Source organism: Moschus berezovskii, chromosome 10 (genome assembly GCF_049115385.1).
Source record: "Moschus berezovskii isolate FMDL1 chromosome 10, NW_MosBer_1.0, whole genome shotgun sequence".
Taxonomy (NCBI): Eukaryota; Metazoa; Chordata; class Mammalia; order Artiodactyla; family Moschidae; genus Moschus; species Moschus berezovskii.
The window spans coordinates 53,935,872-53,954,357 of NC_142469.1; the positions used below are offsets into that span (position 1 = coordinate 53,935,872).

At 35.2% G+C, this 18,486-nt stretch overlaps 1 protein-coding gene across 2 annotated transcripts in view; it reads right to left on the reverse strand.

Annotated features, from left to right (window-relative positions):
• GRIK2 (glutamate ionotropic receptor kainate type subunit 2) overlaps positions 1–18,486 on the reverse strand; it is a 772,190-nt gene that overhangs the window by 259,558 nt on the left and 494,146 nt on the right. For both annotated transcript variants that reach the window (XM_055433591.2, XM_088840933.1), the window contains exon 9: positions 4,004–4,117. In XM_055433591.2, the coding sequence (XP_055289566.1) occupies positions 4,004–4,117 (114 nt within the window). The remainder of the gene's footprint in view (positions 1–4,003; positions 4,118–18,486) is intronic.

The window sequence follows — 18,486 nt, forward strand, 5'->3', positions numbered from 1 at the left end:
CACTAGAGATTTCATTTTACAGTATTGGTTGCTCAAGTAGGCTACAGATTGGTTGAAAAAACTACTGCTCTACTTTCTAGCTCTGTGGTCATGAGTAGGTTACTTGGACAATCTGAATACCAGTTTTCCCACCTGTGAAAGAGTATGGATAATGGTGTCTAACAAAAAAGGTTATTATGACAATTAAATGAGTAAATCTATGAGTAATGCTTTGAACATTGTCAAGCACCTAGCAGGCATGCCAAAGATGTGTGTTATTAATATTTGGTAATGAACCATATTCATATAACAGTATTTAACAAAGCTGAGAAGCATATAAAAAACTGGCCTCAGTCATTATGGTCTTCTTTGAATTTTGCAACTTTTTCAAGATCTTGCTTCAGGGCCCTTGGATGTGTTGTTTTATCTGCTGAGAATACTCCTTTCCCCTCCCTTTACTTTGATAATTTCTTCTCAAACTTCAGCTGTCTATCTTTCTGCAGTGAAGTCTAACCCGATTCATCCTTCCACACCTGATCCTCGGTATCACTCTTGATCATTCTGTAAAAGGCAGCAAGCCATGTATCTTTCTTTCATATCCTAATCACAAGGGGGTATGTCTCTGTGTGTGTGCGTGTATGTGTGTTTAGTTCTCCTTATGAATTCTACCATTTTCTAACTTTCATAAAGACAGAGATCATGCCTATTTTGTCCATTAAATACAGTGGTTAGCATAAACCCTGGTATATCATTAAGTACATATTTGTTAAATAAAAAAATAATGATAAAAAATGGAGCTAATTATGATAAGCACATTGATAAGCTCAAATTTTAGAATACTTCAGGTTTTTTTTGACACATAATAAAAATGTCAAACAAAAGCATTAAGTGAACTTCTCTTTGTGAAAATATTATTATTTACAACATACCCAGAATCTCCTCTGAGATTTTTGAAGAGAGAAAGGGACAAAACAACCATAGAATAAATCAAATGATCATACTTCTTTATAAAATATGTTAAGCATCAATAAATTATATCAAGCTGGCTTATAAAAATAAGGCAAGTAATCTCTTCCAATCTTTTCCTAATTATGGCTACTCTATGATCAGACTGTTCAGAGAAAGATTTTTCAACTAAGTGACATAAAATAATAAAGTACCTTTTCTTTTTAAGAAAATCACAATCACTTTGAAACTAACACAGTGACATGATCTAAAATATAAGTGACCTATTTATTAATATGTAAGCTGAGAGTGTGTTTCAGAATTGATCTTACATGTTGGTTATATGGATACATCATTATAGATTAGGGAAAAAATGTCCAAGATCCAAAAGCTCAATAATTTTTAAAAAGTTTTTTCTGCCTCTGATATTAAGATTTAATACCACTTATTTATGGACAAATATAAAATTGTTTATTAGTGAGAAAAATATTTGAATACTTCTTACAAAATAACTCTTGAGTAATTAAGCAAAATTGAGAAATTGTATGGGTAGTCTAATCACCTGCTTTGTTTGGACAACAAGTTTTCAATAACCTGCACACTTAAAAAAATATTTAAATACAGTCATTTGAAAAGTGTTTATTCTCTCTAGTTTTCTGCTTAATTAAATAGCAATTTTTAAAATTTAATTTGACAAATACTTATTGAGTGCCGGCTATGCCCCAGGCACTTTTCTCTGACACTAAGATCTAAAAAGTGTAAAATTTGATTACAGGCCTTGTATAGATTCATAGCAAATAGAGATCAGATAAACACAAAAGTTCTAATGTAAAAAAAATAATGTATGGTAAGTAAAATGATAGAGTATTACAATATACATGTACATTTCCCTGCCTGCCCCAAACATACACAACTGAATGGAAAGTTCAAAGAGTTCCACAGAGAGCATGCAAACTGAGATGGGTCTGGAAGGATGAAAAACTTTTCACAGGAGAACATAATGAAGTGGGCAAAGATTTGAAGCCATAAAATAAGTGATGCATTTGAGAGTTTGGCTGTATCAAGGAGAATCGAGAAAGTAGTGTGGGGGCTAGTTGCTGAAGACAGATGCCCTTGCCCAGCACACTTAATTTTGTGAGCATTTTAGAGGCATATATGGTATAAAAACAAGAGCCTTAGTAGATCCTAATTCTCAAAGGAGTGGTCAGTGATGTTTGGAGAAATATTGTACACATGAAATAATTCAAGAATAGTATAGTATTAAGCTTAAATATGAAGTACTGACAAGTTCTATATTTCAGGAATGGAGAGAAACATTGCAAGCAAAGGGAATGGGGCTAACACAATCAAAGGTTGAGCTAACTGGTTACCCTAGATCAGTTAAAATACAGGATTTCTGAAAGGGAGAAATGGGAAATGAGGATCAAAAGATGAGAGAAGACTGTAAAAGGCTTTGAATACGGTCAAGATTTGGGGGCCTTTTTAATGTCCAATATAGACTCAGACAAGAATATGTCTGCAATACAGGAGACTCAGGAGACACAGATTCAATCCCTGGGTTAGGAAGATTCCCTGTAGGAGGATATGGCAACCTGCTCCAGTATTCTTGCTGGAAAAATCCTACGGACATAGTAGGCTGGTGAGCTACGGTCCAGGGGGTCGTGGAGAGTCAGACACGACTGAAGCGACTGAGCATAACACAGCAGCAGGGACTCACTAAAGACTTATAAACAGAGAAGCAGGGAATGACAGAATTAGATCTTCACAGTGGATAGTGAAGTATATTATAAAGGGGAAAGGTTGTCAGCAGGAGGAAGTTACAGTTACTGTAATTGGTCCAGCAGCGGGTTATAAGATCCAGGATATACTGGCAGAAAAAGAAGGTAGCAGTGTCCTGTGACTACATTCCATCTGAGGACCACAGCTGGTGGATTTGAGAGTTAGCTTTGAAAAGAGAGGGGGATACAAAATTAAGTTAGAGGGAACCAGAGAAGTTTGGATATAGTGGAGCAAGTATTCACTGAAGTTCTTAGCAAAGGAGTTATTTAACAACACCTCATGAACTTCTATCACCATCATTTCATGATCACCAGCTTGCTTTATTATCAAGAGTCTTTAACCCAAGCTGTTTCATTTGGACATGTTTTGATCTAACATCCTGTATTGTTACAAAAAGACAAGATTATGAATTCCTCCTGGCTTGATGTTCTACTATAAATCAAATTTAGAAATCATGTAAATGCTAAAAGTGTGTAGATGTTTGTTTTGGACATTAATCTCACATTCTTACTGGCTACCTGGGGAATAAGAGGAATCAACATTGATAAACTTATTCTATAGGTGAAAGCACTTACTAAATTATATAAAAGTTCCTTGCTTGTCCTAAAATTAAAATTCTTATTTGCAAATGGCACAGTAGGCATACATGAACATTACTGTGATTTAATTAAAACATATAATTGCAAGAGGGGTAAAAATATCTAGCTTATCAGTATTAATTTAATTCTGTTGGTGGTGAAAATATTTCTGACTTAAAACAGCACTTGTCATTTGATTTTATTAGGGAGATTAGTAAAGTAAAAGTGATTCTCCATGATGAAAACAATTAAATTGAAAGCAAGGTTAAAACATAATTACAATAGAAAAAAAATCTCAAAAATAAATGACATGCCCTCTGAAATTTATTTGCAGGAAATGAAAGCAGAAGCAAAGTTCACATGCAGCTCCTCACATAACTATATTTATACAACTGCTTGTCCATGTATTTTTCAAATCTTAACATTCACAATTTTTCAACAGCAACTAATTTTGTAGAAACATAAAGATTCCCAGTAATAGATAAAGCTGTATTATTAAGCAACATAAGCAGCCCAAACATTAATAGAATTTACATCATTAAAGGCCAACAAAATAAAACTGTGACTCAATTAACACTGACTCATCCATTATACAGCAACTGCTAAATAACTGTAAAATATATTACATTCTGTTCATTACTACTCCAATTATAATGTTCTTTTCTATCCACTTCCATGTTTATCTGCATTTATCTAAAAAGAATGGGAAAACTAATACTTACCAAAATGGTGGTAACGATCAAAGAACGATTGGATAAGGAATCTGTGATGTTGGCTGGCTTTCCTTTTTGACTTTCTGTCATATTCAGGCCACTGGCTGGATCCCAAGTTCCAATCTATAAAATAGCATATGCACTTTGTAAATCATCCATCAGACACCTGGAGAGAGCGCTGCAGAGAAAGTTAAGAATGCTAACACTTATTATTCACCTCTGCTACATTATCTGCTGTTGCTGAAGTAAAGGCTGCTTGTTTTAAGCATGATTCACTGCTTTGTGAAGTGTGTCCAGCGAAGTGTGACATTAAAGAACAAAATGATCCATTGCACTTCTACAGTCAGCGTGGGAGCTTAATTTTCCATTCAAACTTTCATTCACCAAGATAAACCACAGTTGATGATACCTTGATAGTTGGCTGGATACTCATTAACAGCATATATCTTTTATAGTAATGGATCTATCTTATCCTATCATTACAATGGTAATATGCCATATTATATGGACAAAGCTAAAAGAGCAAGACCTGGGGATCAGGATAAATTTATAGGTGAAGGCAACTTAAAAGGGGCATTGATTTGTATTCCCAGCAACCCCACTAAGGTGAAATCATACCCCAAATTATGTCTGGAAGTTTTAAAAATATACCATTGAAGCTTTTAAAATACTCTAAGAAAGGAGATTACAGCAAAATCTCATCTGGATAGCCTATTCTAACACTACCACTTGTATCCTGTTCAGTGTGTATTTTAACTGTTCAGTTCAGTTCAGTTGCTCAGTCATGTCCGATTCATTGCGACCCCATGAATCACAGCATGCCAGGCTTCCCTGTCCATCACCAACTCCCGGAGTTCACTCAGACTCATGTCCATCGAGTCGGTGATGCCATCCAGCCATCTCATTCTCTGTCGTCCCCGTCTCCTCCCACCCCCAATCCCTCCCAACATCAGACTCTTTTCCAGTGAGTCAACTCGTCGCATGAGGTGGCCAAAGTATTGGAGTTTCAGCTTCAGCATCAGTCCCTCCAATGAACACTCAGGGTTGATCTCCTTTAGAATGGACTGGTTGGATCTCCTTGCAGTCCAAGGGACTCCCAAGAGTCTTTTCCAGCACCACAGTTCAAAAGCATCAATTCTTCGGCGATCAGCTTTCTTCACAGTCCAACTCTCACATCCATACATGACCACGGGAAAAACCATAGCCTTGACTAGACAGACCTTGGTTGGCAAAGTAATGTCTCTGCTTTTTAATATGCTATCTAGGTTGGTCATAACTTTCCTTCCAAGGAGTAATTGTCTTTTAATTGGATTTTCGAGTCCAAAAAAATAAAGTCTGACACTGTTTCCACTGTTTCCCCATCTATTTCCCATGAAGTGATGGGACCAGATGCCATGATCTTCGTTTTCTGAACGTTGAGCTTCAAGCCAAACTTTTCACTCTCCTCTTTCACTTTCATCAAGAGGCCTTTGAGTTCCTCTTCACTTTCTGCCATAAGGGTGGTGTCATCTGCATATCTGAGGTTATTGATATTTCTCCTGGCAATCGTGATTCCAGCTTGTGCTTCTTCCAGCCCAGTGTTCCTCATGATGTACTCTGCATATAAGTTAAATAAGCAGGGTGACAATATACAACCTTGACGTACTCCTTTTCCTATTTGGAACCAGTCTGTTGTTCCATGTCCAGTTCTAACTGTTGCTTCCTGACCTGCATACGGGTTTCTCAAGAGGCAGATCAGGTGGTCTGGTATTCCCATCTCTTTCAGAGTGTTCCACAGTTTATTGTGATCCACACAGTCAAAGGCTTTGGCATAGTCAATGAAGCAGAAATAGATGTTTTTCTGGAACTCTCTTGCTTTCTCCATGATCCAGAGGATGTTAGCAATTTGATCTCTGGTTCCTCTGCCTTTTCTAAAACCTGCTTGAACATCTGGAAGTTCACAGTTCACATATTGCTGAAGCTTGGCTTAGAGAATTTTGAGCATGACTTTACTAGCGTGTGAGATGAGGGCAATTGTGCGGTAGTTTGAGCATTCTTTGGCATTGCCCTTCTTTGGGATTGGAATGAAGACTGACCTTTTCCAGTCCTGTGGCCACTGCTGAGTTTTCCAAATTTGCTGGCATATTGAGTGAAGCACTTTCACAGCATCATCTTTCAGGATTTGAAATAGCTCAATTGAAATTCCATCAACTATTAGGTTGTTGCAAAAGTAACTGTGGTTTTGGACCATGAATTTTAAATCATTATAACAGGTTCAAACACATCTTTAATAATCCAAATAGGAACCATTACAATCAACATATTTTTGCCAACAATATGTTGGTTTATTCCTGTAACATAAAAATCCATGCTTCAGAAGTCTATGAATTCTTGGAATGGATTTTCAACCTCCTGCTCATTTTGGAAGCATTTTCCCTGCAAAAGGTTGTTGAGATGCATGAAGAAGTGGTATTCAGTTGGCAAGATGCCTGGTGAATATGGTGGATGAGGAAAAACTTCATATCCCAGTTCATTCAACTTTTGAAGCACTGGTTATAAGATGTGCGGTCAGGCCTTGTGGAGAAGAATTAGGCCCCTCTGTTGACCAATGCTGGCTGCAGTGTTGTGGTTTTTGGTGCATTTCATCCATCTGCTGAGCAAACTTCTGATATGTAATGCTTTCGCTGGGATTCAGAAAGCTGCGGTAGATCAGATTGGCAGCAAACCACTAAACAGTGACCATGACCTTTTTTTGGTGCAAATTTGGCTTTGGTAAGTGCTTTGGAGCTTCTTCTCAGACCAGTCACTGAGCTGGTCATTGTGGGTTGTTGTATAAAATCCACTTTTTGCTGCACACCACAATCCGATCAAGAAATGGTTCAAGATAAGACAATACTTCAAAATGACTATTTTTTTTTTTTTTGGCCAGATCATAAGGCACCCACTTATCAAACTTTCCAATTTGCCTCAAATGCTGAATAACCATAGAATGGTCAAGGCTGAGTTCTTCTGCAACTTCTCATGTAGTTATAAGAGGATCAGCCTTCAGTGATTGATCTCAGTTGGTCACTGTCAACTTCTGATGGCAAGCCACTGCACTCCTCATCTTCAAGGCTCTCGTCTCCTTTGCAAACTTCTTGAGCCATCATTGCACTGTAATACTGCACCTAATATTAATAATACCCTCTGAAAGATTAAGCCAAATGCTGTGTTCAGATATATTATACTCAGTGAACACAGTTTATAGGATGATCTCTGGAGATACATATAAGCATAAGATATAACTGTATATGTAGATTGAGTAGTTTACATACATGCACCTGCACTATTGCATGCCATGTAACAATGGTGACTACTAACAGAAAGCAGAAGCAGAGACACAGAGTCAGTGTTTTAGCCAGCATTAACTTTTCCTCACCCTCTCAAACCTGGGAGTCACCAGTTGTGAAATTTGTCTTTCTTATGTCCTTAGCCAATTACCCAAACAAAGCTATAAATTATTAATTTATTTTAACATAAAATTTTGCACATAAAAAGCTTTCTCAATTGCAGGTAAACCCATCATTAGTTGCAAATATTAAGTCAAAAATGCATTCAGTATACCAACCTACCAAACATCCTAGCTTAGCTCAGCCTACCTTAAACATGCTCAGAACACTTATATTAGCCTACAGTTGGGCGAAATCATCTAACAGAAAACCTATTTTATATAAAGTGCTGAATATATCATGCAATTTATAGAATACAGTATTGAAAGTGAAAAACACACTGGTTGTATGTCCAACAGGATGGTTGTAATGGTACTGATTGGTTACTCCAGTGATGGAGTAGCTGACTGGGAGCTGAGGCTCAATGAGCTGCCAGCCTTGCAAGAAACTGTCATACTACAGATCACCTGCTCAGGAAAAAAAGATCAAAATTTGAAGTATGGTCTCTACTGAATATGCATCACTTTTGCACTATCACCATTATAAAGCTGAAAAATCATAAGTTGGGAACTGCCTGTACATTAAATTATTTTTAAAGTGACATTGATTAAAAAGTTAAAGTGAAAGTCACTCAGTCATGGCCAACTCTTTGCAACCCCATGGACTATAGAGTCCATGGAATTCTCCAGGCCAGAATACCGGAGTGGGTAGCCTTTCCCTTCTCCAGGGCATCTTCCCAACCCAGGGATCAAACCCAAGTCTTCCGCATTGCAGGCGGATTCTTTACCCGATGAACCTCCTACCTAAATATACTAACAAAGATCTCATTGGTTTAAATCCAAATTAAATGTTATGATCTTTTCTATTTTCTTTACATTTTACTATATGTGCTCTTTTTGATCTCTCCATTTGCATAGCTTTATCAGTAACTTTCTAAGGTATCTATCTTCCTTTAATTGGAGTAGTACAAAAGTAGAAATGTTAACAATCTCTGTTCTTCATAAAAACAGATGTCATTCTAATAGTTGTATATCAATGTAGACCCCCATGTATTTTTTTTCAATAACTCATCTGGGGAGTCAATGTAAATGCATCTAATAATGTAAAAAAAATCTTGTCATATTTTCTAATATTTAATTTTCTTCCTACCACCTAAAACTATATATTTCTGATATTTTTGTCGATAAAGCAAAAAAATCAAATAATATAGTAAGGGGAAAAAAGAAAATAGTCTTGATTCAGCATTCTTTCCAAAGTAAATTACATACTGGTCAATCAAATTACTTTAAGACTGTGACTACCTTGATGTCATAAAGAGACTAATTACAATTTTGATTCAATAATGAAAGGTTTTCAGGGGCCAGACGGGTAATATCAATGTGTAAAGTGAAAGGGCGTAAGCCGATAGTAAGAATTTCTAGGCTAAAATGTGCAGTTTTTAAATCTCAAAAAAATCTCAAGGCAGAAAAGCAACTGGGGCCCACTAACCCAACCTGCTCTGCTGTGTGCCTTGGGCTGCACACCCAGAATAAGTACTTTTTTCTAATCTCTAGCAAGGCATCACCAGAGTTAGTAGAGGCCCTGCTGAGGATGTGGGTGAAGGACAGAAGGGATGTCAAACCTAGAATTCCTGCTGACCTGCTTAAATTGTTTCAAATTCAAAATCACTAAAAAAAAACAAAAAACAAAACAACCCAAACAGAAATGCCCTGTTGGCTAAACAGACATCTGCAGACTGTATTTTGCAGTGACTGGCGCTTTTCTGACCCTGATCTATGATTAATACCTATTACACATTTGTCCCTTAGATTTGATTGTCTTTTTCTTTCCCCACTATTGGCTAAATAGTTAGATTTTTTCAGACATATAATTCTGTTAGCAAAGCGCTGGCAGGCATCATTTGCCCAGTATCATCTGTCTAATGACAAGCTTGACCACTAAGTTTTTCAACTTTGTAACCAAATCACTAATACAAAATATTGTCCATTTCACTTACTGTTATCTTCCAGGATTACACTTACAAAAAATAAGTTAGCTAAATGTTTACTCATCTAAACCTACTAATACAGGTTCATTTTCTGTTGGTTGTTTTTCTAGCACTCTTTGGATGAAGGGGTTCTGGCTCATGAATCCATAATTACCTATAATCACAAATATTAGGTATCCCTGTTTATAAGTCTCAGGTTTCTGCACAGAATATTAGAAAATTTCAGAAATTCAGTGGTATAACAATTTAAATCAAATAAAATTCTGTATGATTCCCTGATTTTTAAGTCTCTTAGAACTGTATGATTCAAAAATTTCTATTGATTGAAGAAATTGCCACCAGTGGGACTTTTTGTTCGGTTTTAATCACAAGAGCCATAGACTAAATCAAGACAATCTTTTTTCTTGCAATCTATTTTAAGAACCATAATTTTTTCATTATATTATTCAATCAAGTCATTTAACATTATTTTCAGTTTCAAATTGTAATAAATATATCTAAGTACCCTTGACCTCAAAGAGTTATGGTAAATAGAGTGAGTCTATCTGTTGGTTTACTTGAATACTTCAAGTTTACAGTTATCTTTCTGGTATAGCAACCCTCTCATACAATTTAAAACATCACGGTTTGCATAAGTCATAACTTCACTTTACTTATAAGCATAAAATTAGATAAAAGTAATACGAAAGTACTTCAAAAATCACAAAGAACAATAGAAAAATATGGTATTACTCATTTTTCTGTTTTGTGTTCTGAACAGTTCTTAAATTTGCTCTTCTTCATGAAAAGAATGCATATTATTGATATCAAATTATAAAACATACAAATAGAAAGGAGAACATTAATTTAAACTTGAAGCTAAGCACATACCCATGTCAATCATAGCTAATGATTTAATGTATTTTCTTTAATTCTTTTTTCTTTACATGTATTTTCTTTACATAATTTCCAACATAGTCTTGTAGGTAATCTCCCAGACTTGGAAGGGTGTGTCAGATCACCAGGATCATATTACATCTCCATAACTTATCATCAGGGGACTGGGGCACATTACTTCTCTCCGACTCAATTTCCTCATCTATAAATGGGGAAATAACTTTGTTTACCTCAAAGAGCAATTGTGAGGATCAAGTGATAAACGTTTATAGTGAAGTCACTCAGTCGTGTCTGACCCTTTGCGACCCCATGGACTGTAGCCCAACAGGCTCCTCTGTCCATGGGATTTTCCAGGCAAGAGTACTGGAGTGGGTTGCCATTTCCTTCTTCAGAGGATCTTCCCGACCCAGGGATCGAATCCGGATCTCCTGCACTGTAGGCAGACACTTTACCGTCTGAGTCACCAGGGAAGTCCCAATGTGTTTATAAGTGTGCTCCAATTATTATATAAATTAATATATCCTATTTCCACACTATTATGAGTATTTTCTTCTGGAATTAAAAATTAATCACATTCAAAATTTTAATGATTATAAAATAGGAACATCATATAAACATATCACAGTTTACCTAAAGCTGTTGATGTTTGACAGAAAACCACAAAATTATGTAAAGCAATTATCCTTCAATTAAAAAATAAATAAATTTTAAAAATAAGGCTTTAGTAAAACACAGTTATTTACAAATATTTGCCCACATATTTTAGTATTTTAAAAACAGATTCCTGGAATTGGAATTACTGAGCAAAAAATAAAAAGAGTCAAGACTGTTAGTACATGTTGCTATATAGCTTTCCAAAACTATTACTGTGTTCATTATGATCTACCTGATTGTATATAGTATAATAAAACTTCCTCACAATTCATCTTCTACTTTTTTTCTGATATACAATGGGTTCTTCATGTCCTTTTTTTTAAATTGGAGTATAATTGCTTTACAATATTATATAAGGCAATTATATAAATTGTGTAGTTTCTGCTGTACAATGAAGTGAATCAGGTATATGCATGCATATATACATTCCCTCTGACTCTCCCTCCCACCCATCATGTTAAAATACATAATCATAAGAATTTTATATATATATATACAATGTGCTTTATTTTTTATATTTATCAGGATTAAAAAAAATTCTTCATATAATTTTGTGTGGTAAATTACATTTTCTCTTTTGTTGCTTTGATTTATTTTCTCATGTAGAAAAGCATTTATTTTCAGATGATTTTATTTTTAAAGCTATTTATCTGAGTATCTCATTAATTAACTGATGCTTTATTTATTTGTCTTTGTTTCTGACAGTTTTCACAGCATAAATTTTCTTTGTTTTATACTTCATATTACTCCTTTGGCTGAGATAATGTTTTTCTTTCCTCTTCTGAGATATATAATTGTTTGCCTCATCTGTAATTAGCATTTTGTAATTTCTTCTAAACATGTATGTTAGTACTTTTCCTTGTGAGCAGAATAAGTGGGACAGGTTTTTTAATTCTCTGTGGAATTTGAAATAATAATTTTCAACAAGTATACCAAAAACTTTCTCAGGTAGAAACAAAATAAACACTTCCAGCTGGGTGTAAATATTAGTTATATATGAAGTCAAGCTCATTTAAGGTTAAGAAATAATTTATCCACTAAAAAACATTTGGCATCATAGAATCTATTAAAATTCTATTTACATTCTCTTCTTGGCATTTGCTAACAATATAACCATGGATGTTGGGGAATAAGGAAAAGAGTGATAACAGTTTTTCATCGCAGAACAATGTAAAAAGGAAAAAAAATTCTCTGATTATACATAGTTTTTACTTAATTTTAGATAAATATGTCTTGAGCAAAGAGCATAACTGGCAATTTCTAAAGAAGGTCTGTTTGGCGATCATGAGAAACCACATTGTACATTATACATAGTCTTAGCACAATGTGGCTGCTGCTGCTGCTGCTAAGTCACTTCAGTCCTGTCCAACTCTGTGTGACCCCATAGACGGAAGCCCACCAGGCTACTCCATCCCTGGGATTCTCCAGGCAAGAACAATGGAGTGGGTTGCCATTTCCTTCTCCAATGTGTGAAAGTGAAAAGTGAAAGTGAAGTCGCTCAGTTGTGTCCGACCCTTAGCGACCCCACAGACTGCAGCCCACCAGTCTCCTCCATCCATGGGATTTTCTAGGCAATAGTACTGGAGTGGCGTGCCATTTTCTTCTCCGAGCACAATGTGGAGTCTCTATCAAAAAATACGGTTGCTTAAAAAAAAATTCTTCCTGATTTATAAAAGAATATTAGAACATTCTCTAACACCATACATAAAAATAAATTAAAATAGACTAAAGACCTATATACAAGACCGGAAACCATACAACTCCTAGAGGAAAAATTAGGCAGAACAATCTTTGACATAAACATAGCAATATATTTTTGGATCTGTCTCCTAAAGCAAAAGGAATAAAAGTAAAAACAAACAAATGGGTCCCAATTAAACTTAAAATATTTTTCACAGAAAAGGAAACAAAATTATCAACAAAACAAAAAGACAGTCTACTGAATGGAAGAAAATATTTGCAAATTATATGACCAATAAGGGTAGTTAATATATAAGTGTTAGTTCTCAGTCATGTCCAACTCTTTGTGACCCCATGGACTGTAGCCTGCCAGCCTCTTCTATCCATGGAAATCTCCAGGCAAGAATACTGGAGTGGGTTGCCATTCCCTTCTCTAGGGATTTCTGACCCAGGTATTAAACCCATGTCTCCAACATTGCAGGTGGATTCTTTACCTGCTGAGCCATCAGGGTTCCTTAAAGAGCTCATTCAATTCAAAATTAGGAAAATAAATAATCCAAATAAAAACTGGGCAGAAGAACTGAACAGACATTTTTTCAAAGAGGAAATGCAGATGATCAACAAATATATGAAAAGATGCTCAGCATCACTAATCATCTTGGAAATGCAAATTAGAACCACAGTTAGATACCAACTCATACCTGTCAGAACTGCTATCATCAAAGAGAACACAAATAACAAATGTTTGAGGATGTGGAGAAACGAGAACTCTTGTACACTTTGGTGGGAATGTAAATTGGTACAGCTACTGTGGAAAAGGTATGGAGCTTTCTCAAAAAAAATAAAAATAGAACTACCATAGAAACAGCAATTCCGCTCCTTGGTATATATCCAAAAAAAAAAAAAAAGACCAAAAAAACAAAACAGAAAACACTAATTCAAAAAGATAAATGCACCCCAGTGTTCATAGAAGCATTATGTACAATTGTCAAGACATGGAAGCAATCTAACTATTCATCACAGATAAATAGATAAATAAGAGATTATATATATAAATACATATATAATTATTATATACATATATATATTTACATAGTCTCTATCTCACACACACACACACAGACACACACACAAACATGCAGGGACCGAACCTGTGTCTCCTGCATTGGCAGGCTGGTTCTTTACCACTGAGCTACCAGGGAAGCACCAATGTAATTGGTGGGCTGCATATTTCTCTGTTAACTAGTGTGTCTATTCTTTCTAGATAATTTGCAAACTCAGGTACCTCAAGCCTACATGAAACATGAATAGTGGGTACTCAGTTTTTTCAACATAGCAGTTTTCTTACTAACTATTACAGGTAAATTAGACAGTTTTTGCCTTAATTTACTTAACCCCTTCCAATGTTATGTCTTCCCAATGGCTCAGCGGTAAAGAATCCATCTGCAATTGCTGGAGACACTGGTTCAATCTCTGGATCAAGAAGATGCCCTAAGAAGGAAAAGGGAACCCACTCCAATATTCTCGCCTGGGAAAGGCCAAGGACAGAGGAGCACTGGTTCAATCTCTGGATCAAGAAGATGCCCTAAGAAGGAAAAGGGAACCCACTCCAATATTCTTGCCTGGGAAAGGCCAAGGACAGAGGAGCCTGGTGGGCTACAGTCCATAGGGTCACAAGAAAGTTGGACATGACTTAGTGACTATAGTAACACAATGCAAAGAACTCCTCAGTTAATGATGTTTCTAAAACTGTCTATCAACCAGTTAACATAAGTCTGGAATTTCACCATTTGAGAACTATAGCATTAATATGAGAACAAGAAATCAATAAGTGTATAATGATCTCACAGAAAGGGATGAATAATCTAAACATAGATTTTTTTCATCACTGATTTTTATTTTTGTTTAAGACAAAGTCTAAACATAATTAAAGAGTTAAGAGACAGATGATACTTTTGATTTTTAAAATACAATTTGAATCAATGTATTTACTGTTCTCAAATATAACTGTGATAACATTCAGATAAGGGCCATTGTTTTGCAAGGATAAAAAAATACTTCAGAGATGACTTTGAAATCAAACCAATGCATTATAATTATGTTTAGTACACATGCGTGCTAATTGCTAACTCACTTCAGTTGTGTTCAACTCTTTGTGACATTATGAAGCAAAATAATAACTATAAATACACTGACACAAACTGAAAAATATCAGCACAGTTATGAAATTCGGCATGTAATGATTCTTTGTATGACTCAGACAAATTAAACAGTTAACATCTTCAAAGACAGACACTAAGTTTGTGTCCTTCCTAGGATCAATTTTTGCTTTTCAAGAAGCAAATGACGCATTTACCACAGGTGTAAAGATTGTTGGTCAACATCATCATTATCATTGCTTTCCTAAAGGGAGGAAAAAGAAATCTCAGTTCTTTGGAAAGTTAGGGGTCATCGTTGCCATGGAGACCAAGATGTATGTACCAAGTGTCATCAAAGAAAGATAAAAGCTGCTATGCATTAGATGTTTACAAATCTATCAAAAAAAAAGTCCTCAGTGACCTAAGGTAGATTTTCAGATTTAGATAAATTTTGGACTGTAAATCCATTCAGATATCTTTTCAGAGGGGGTTATTGATTCTGCTGACAATAGAAAGTTCAACAGTAAAATTTTATACAGATTACCACTCTTTCTTTAAAAATATATATATTCTACAAAAAACTTCTTCAAATGCACTTTGAAACGTGTTCTTTTCCTGGAACATATACGTTTGTAAACTCAGACAGGCTAATGGAAACTCACTACTAATTCTCACTCTTTCCATATATTATCAAAATATTTGAGTTTTTAGCAAGAAGTATGTGGAATGTTGATAGCAGTTTTTCTACCAATGGGTAAAAATGCAAGTAGTGAATATTCAGAAAACAGATTTTAGAAGTTGAATCTTTAATAGTAAAATATAACAAATTCAAACTTTTACAGGTTTGCAAATATGGGTCACCTTGATTTATGTTATTTATATAAATTCTTAATTTTGGAGAAACTGGCAAACATATATTCCATAAGATGGCTCTTGATAGCCATTTTTCTTTCTCAAGATTGTCCCTAAGGGGGCTGATTTTATTCTAAAAGCATGTTAAGTTTGAGACTTCATAAATGTCTCAGCAAAAAAAAAAAGGGGGGGGGCTATGGTTATATAAATAATCAGGTCAAGTTTATTGAGAACAGATCTATTTTTTAAACAAGTCTTAATTTGGTTATATTTGGTAGAAATGAGAGTGATTTTAGGGAGAAAAGGATGTTTCAATAAATGTTAAATCCCAGTTTGTTAATGGCAGTCTACCAATGGAGGTAGTAAGACTCATTTCTTGGATAGTTCCTTGCTGTTATGTGATATTAATGTAAAATTTAATTGAATTTTTAAAGAACACCCTAAGTTTGTTTCTGAAGCTTATTGCAGTGATCTACCTTTGGATGAAGATCAGATGCCTCGTGACCTGCAACCAGGACTAAAAAAAAAAAGACATAATTTAAAGGACTGTCTCCAACCTGGATGGAAGGACTTTTTTCAGAAGAAACTACACTACACCAGGATGAGAAGACGACGACATCAGAGGTAGACAGCTTGCCCAAAATGCTGGACCTGATTTGTTTGATCATTTATAATGTTTTCTTGACTTCTTAGCCCTCTGCATATAAATCAAATGCTTTTCTACCATAGGCCTGATCCTATGCTAGTCTTAGAAATTAATCCAATTGTCGGGTTTGTAGACATGTAAAAGCTCATTCTGCTTATACAAAAACTCTGTTAGACTTGTGCCATCCTAATGTCCTTAAACCATGGCAACAGTCTGCTTCTAAATCGGAAAATTAAAAACAATAGCTGAAAATCAGAGTCAGGGCTATGGGAAATCCAAGATGGCTGCTTGGCTTTTCCCAGCTCCCTGACAAACCTCATTTTTTATTTGATGGGTCAAAGCCTGCCTGGCTACAGGGCCTCCATAATGAAAAATCACGGAATATTAAGTTTTGTAAATTGTTAAATTAAGATTCTAGTTTTGTTAATGTCTAGTGTTTACTAAGACTCACTGCTGAGACAGTTTCTTGTTACATGATACTGCTAAAAGATTTAATTAAGTTATTTAAAAGGACACTCTAGGTTAGTTTCTAAGGCTTATCTAAGGCTTATCTAAGCCAGTCTTCAGATAAAGGTCGGATGCTCCATAATGTACAACCAGGAGATTAACAACAGACTATAATCATTTAACGAATGAAGTCAGGTGACTTGGGATATACCAGGCTTTACCTAATGAAAGTTCTTGACTTATAATTCTTATTTGACTAATAACTGCTAGCTATGGCTGTATTATTTTCTATGTCACTTGTTTCACTGAGTCTGTGATATAATGCTGAACTGACAGTTCCATATGAGATCAATAATTGTAATAATGTGACTCTGGGTATGGGAAAAAGCAACAAGAGGAAATATTTTCCTGGACCAGGAGGCTAGTAAGACAGTGGTCCAGAGATTTTCACTACTTGCAAGGCCTACTCCAATTTTAGCACACTGAGTGGCCCATCACTTCCCTAGATCTGGGAATGAGCCTTCCCAGCACCGTGGGACACAATGGCCATGAAATGGTGTCACATGGTCAGATATGTGGCTATGAAGGGACCCTGCTGACTGGAAGTTGGTACTTGCCAGCTGCCTCTACAAAGATTACATCATGACCATTGCAAGCTGCTGACACCCCCTGAAAGAAGTTCAGGGTGAAAATCAGGAATGAGGCACTCTGTGCTCTGAAAAAACAAACAAACAAACAAACAGAACAGGACTTCAGATAGTTAGATCTTTTCAGAAAAAGGTTTTATGAGTTCCAATTCTTGCCTCTTCTCATACCTAGAAAAACACTGACGTCATTAATGGTGAAATCTGCTTTGGCTATTAAAAAATTTTTTTTTTTTTTTTACAATTAAAAGTCAAAATAGAGTAGCTATGGTTCAGACATCCTGGGAAATAACTATTTCCCAGATATCCTGAAAAATGATATTATGGGTGTGATTTTGGATTAGACGCTGTGACCTAATGTAGAACTTAATGCTCCTGTAATGCATTTTTGCTTCTGTACTTTGCTTGCTGCTCGTAAAACCAAAGTTACTCCATTTTAAGATAAGGTTGTTTTAAAGTAAAGATTCCTAAAATTGTTTTTGAAAAAATAAAAAAATATAAAATTTAAAAAAAATAATAAAAGCATGCTGAGGCTTAGTTTGATCTTTTTGTTTTTTCTAGATTAATATAATATTAATAAAACATCCACATTTCAATAAGGATTTATTAGGCCTTTCCACTGAGAAGACAGAACATTCTATTCTCTAAGTTCTATTTTAATATATTAAATATCACGTTTAGGAGACTATCAGAAAAATAACCAGAATAGATAGGAAATTCTGATGCTATGGAAAGGGCAAGGGAGGTACACAATTATGATTTTAGTTTAACATCTCTATTTAGATGAAAATTTTAAAAATCCATTTAAATAACCAATAAAATATAACAGCAAGAGACTGATTTTTTTTTCTTGGAAAGCTCATGATATACATAGTTGTCACAAAGAACATTCAGTAAGAAAATTCAATCAGGTGGTAGGATAAAGCAATTTTATTATTGTACTTATTATTGTACACAGTTTCTTGGAAGGAATTCTTTTTAAAGTCTAAGTGTTTTCTTAATGGTCTTTAGATAGCTCATTTTGCAATGGAAATGAACCATTATCATATACTGTCATAAACTCAGTTCAAACCTATTTTGTGTAAAACCCTCCTGTTTTTGCTCTAAACAGAATCTTTTTGATGTCATATTCTAAGAACCATCTGACTATTTCTTAATATC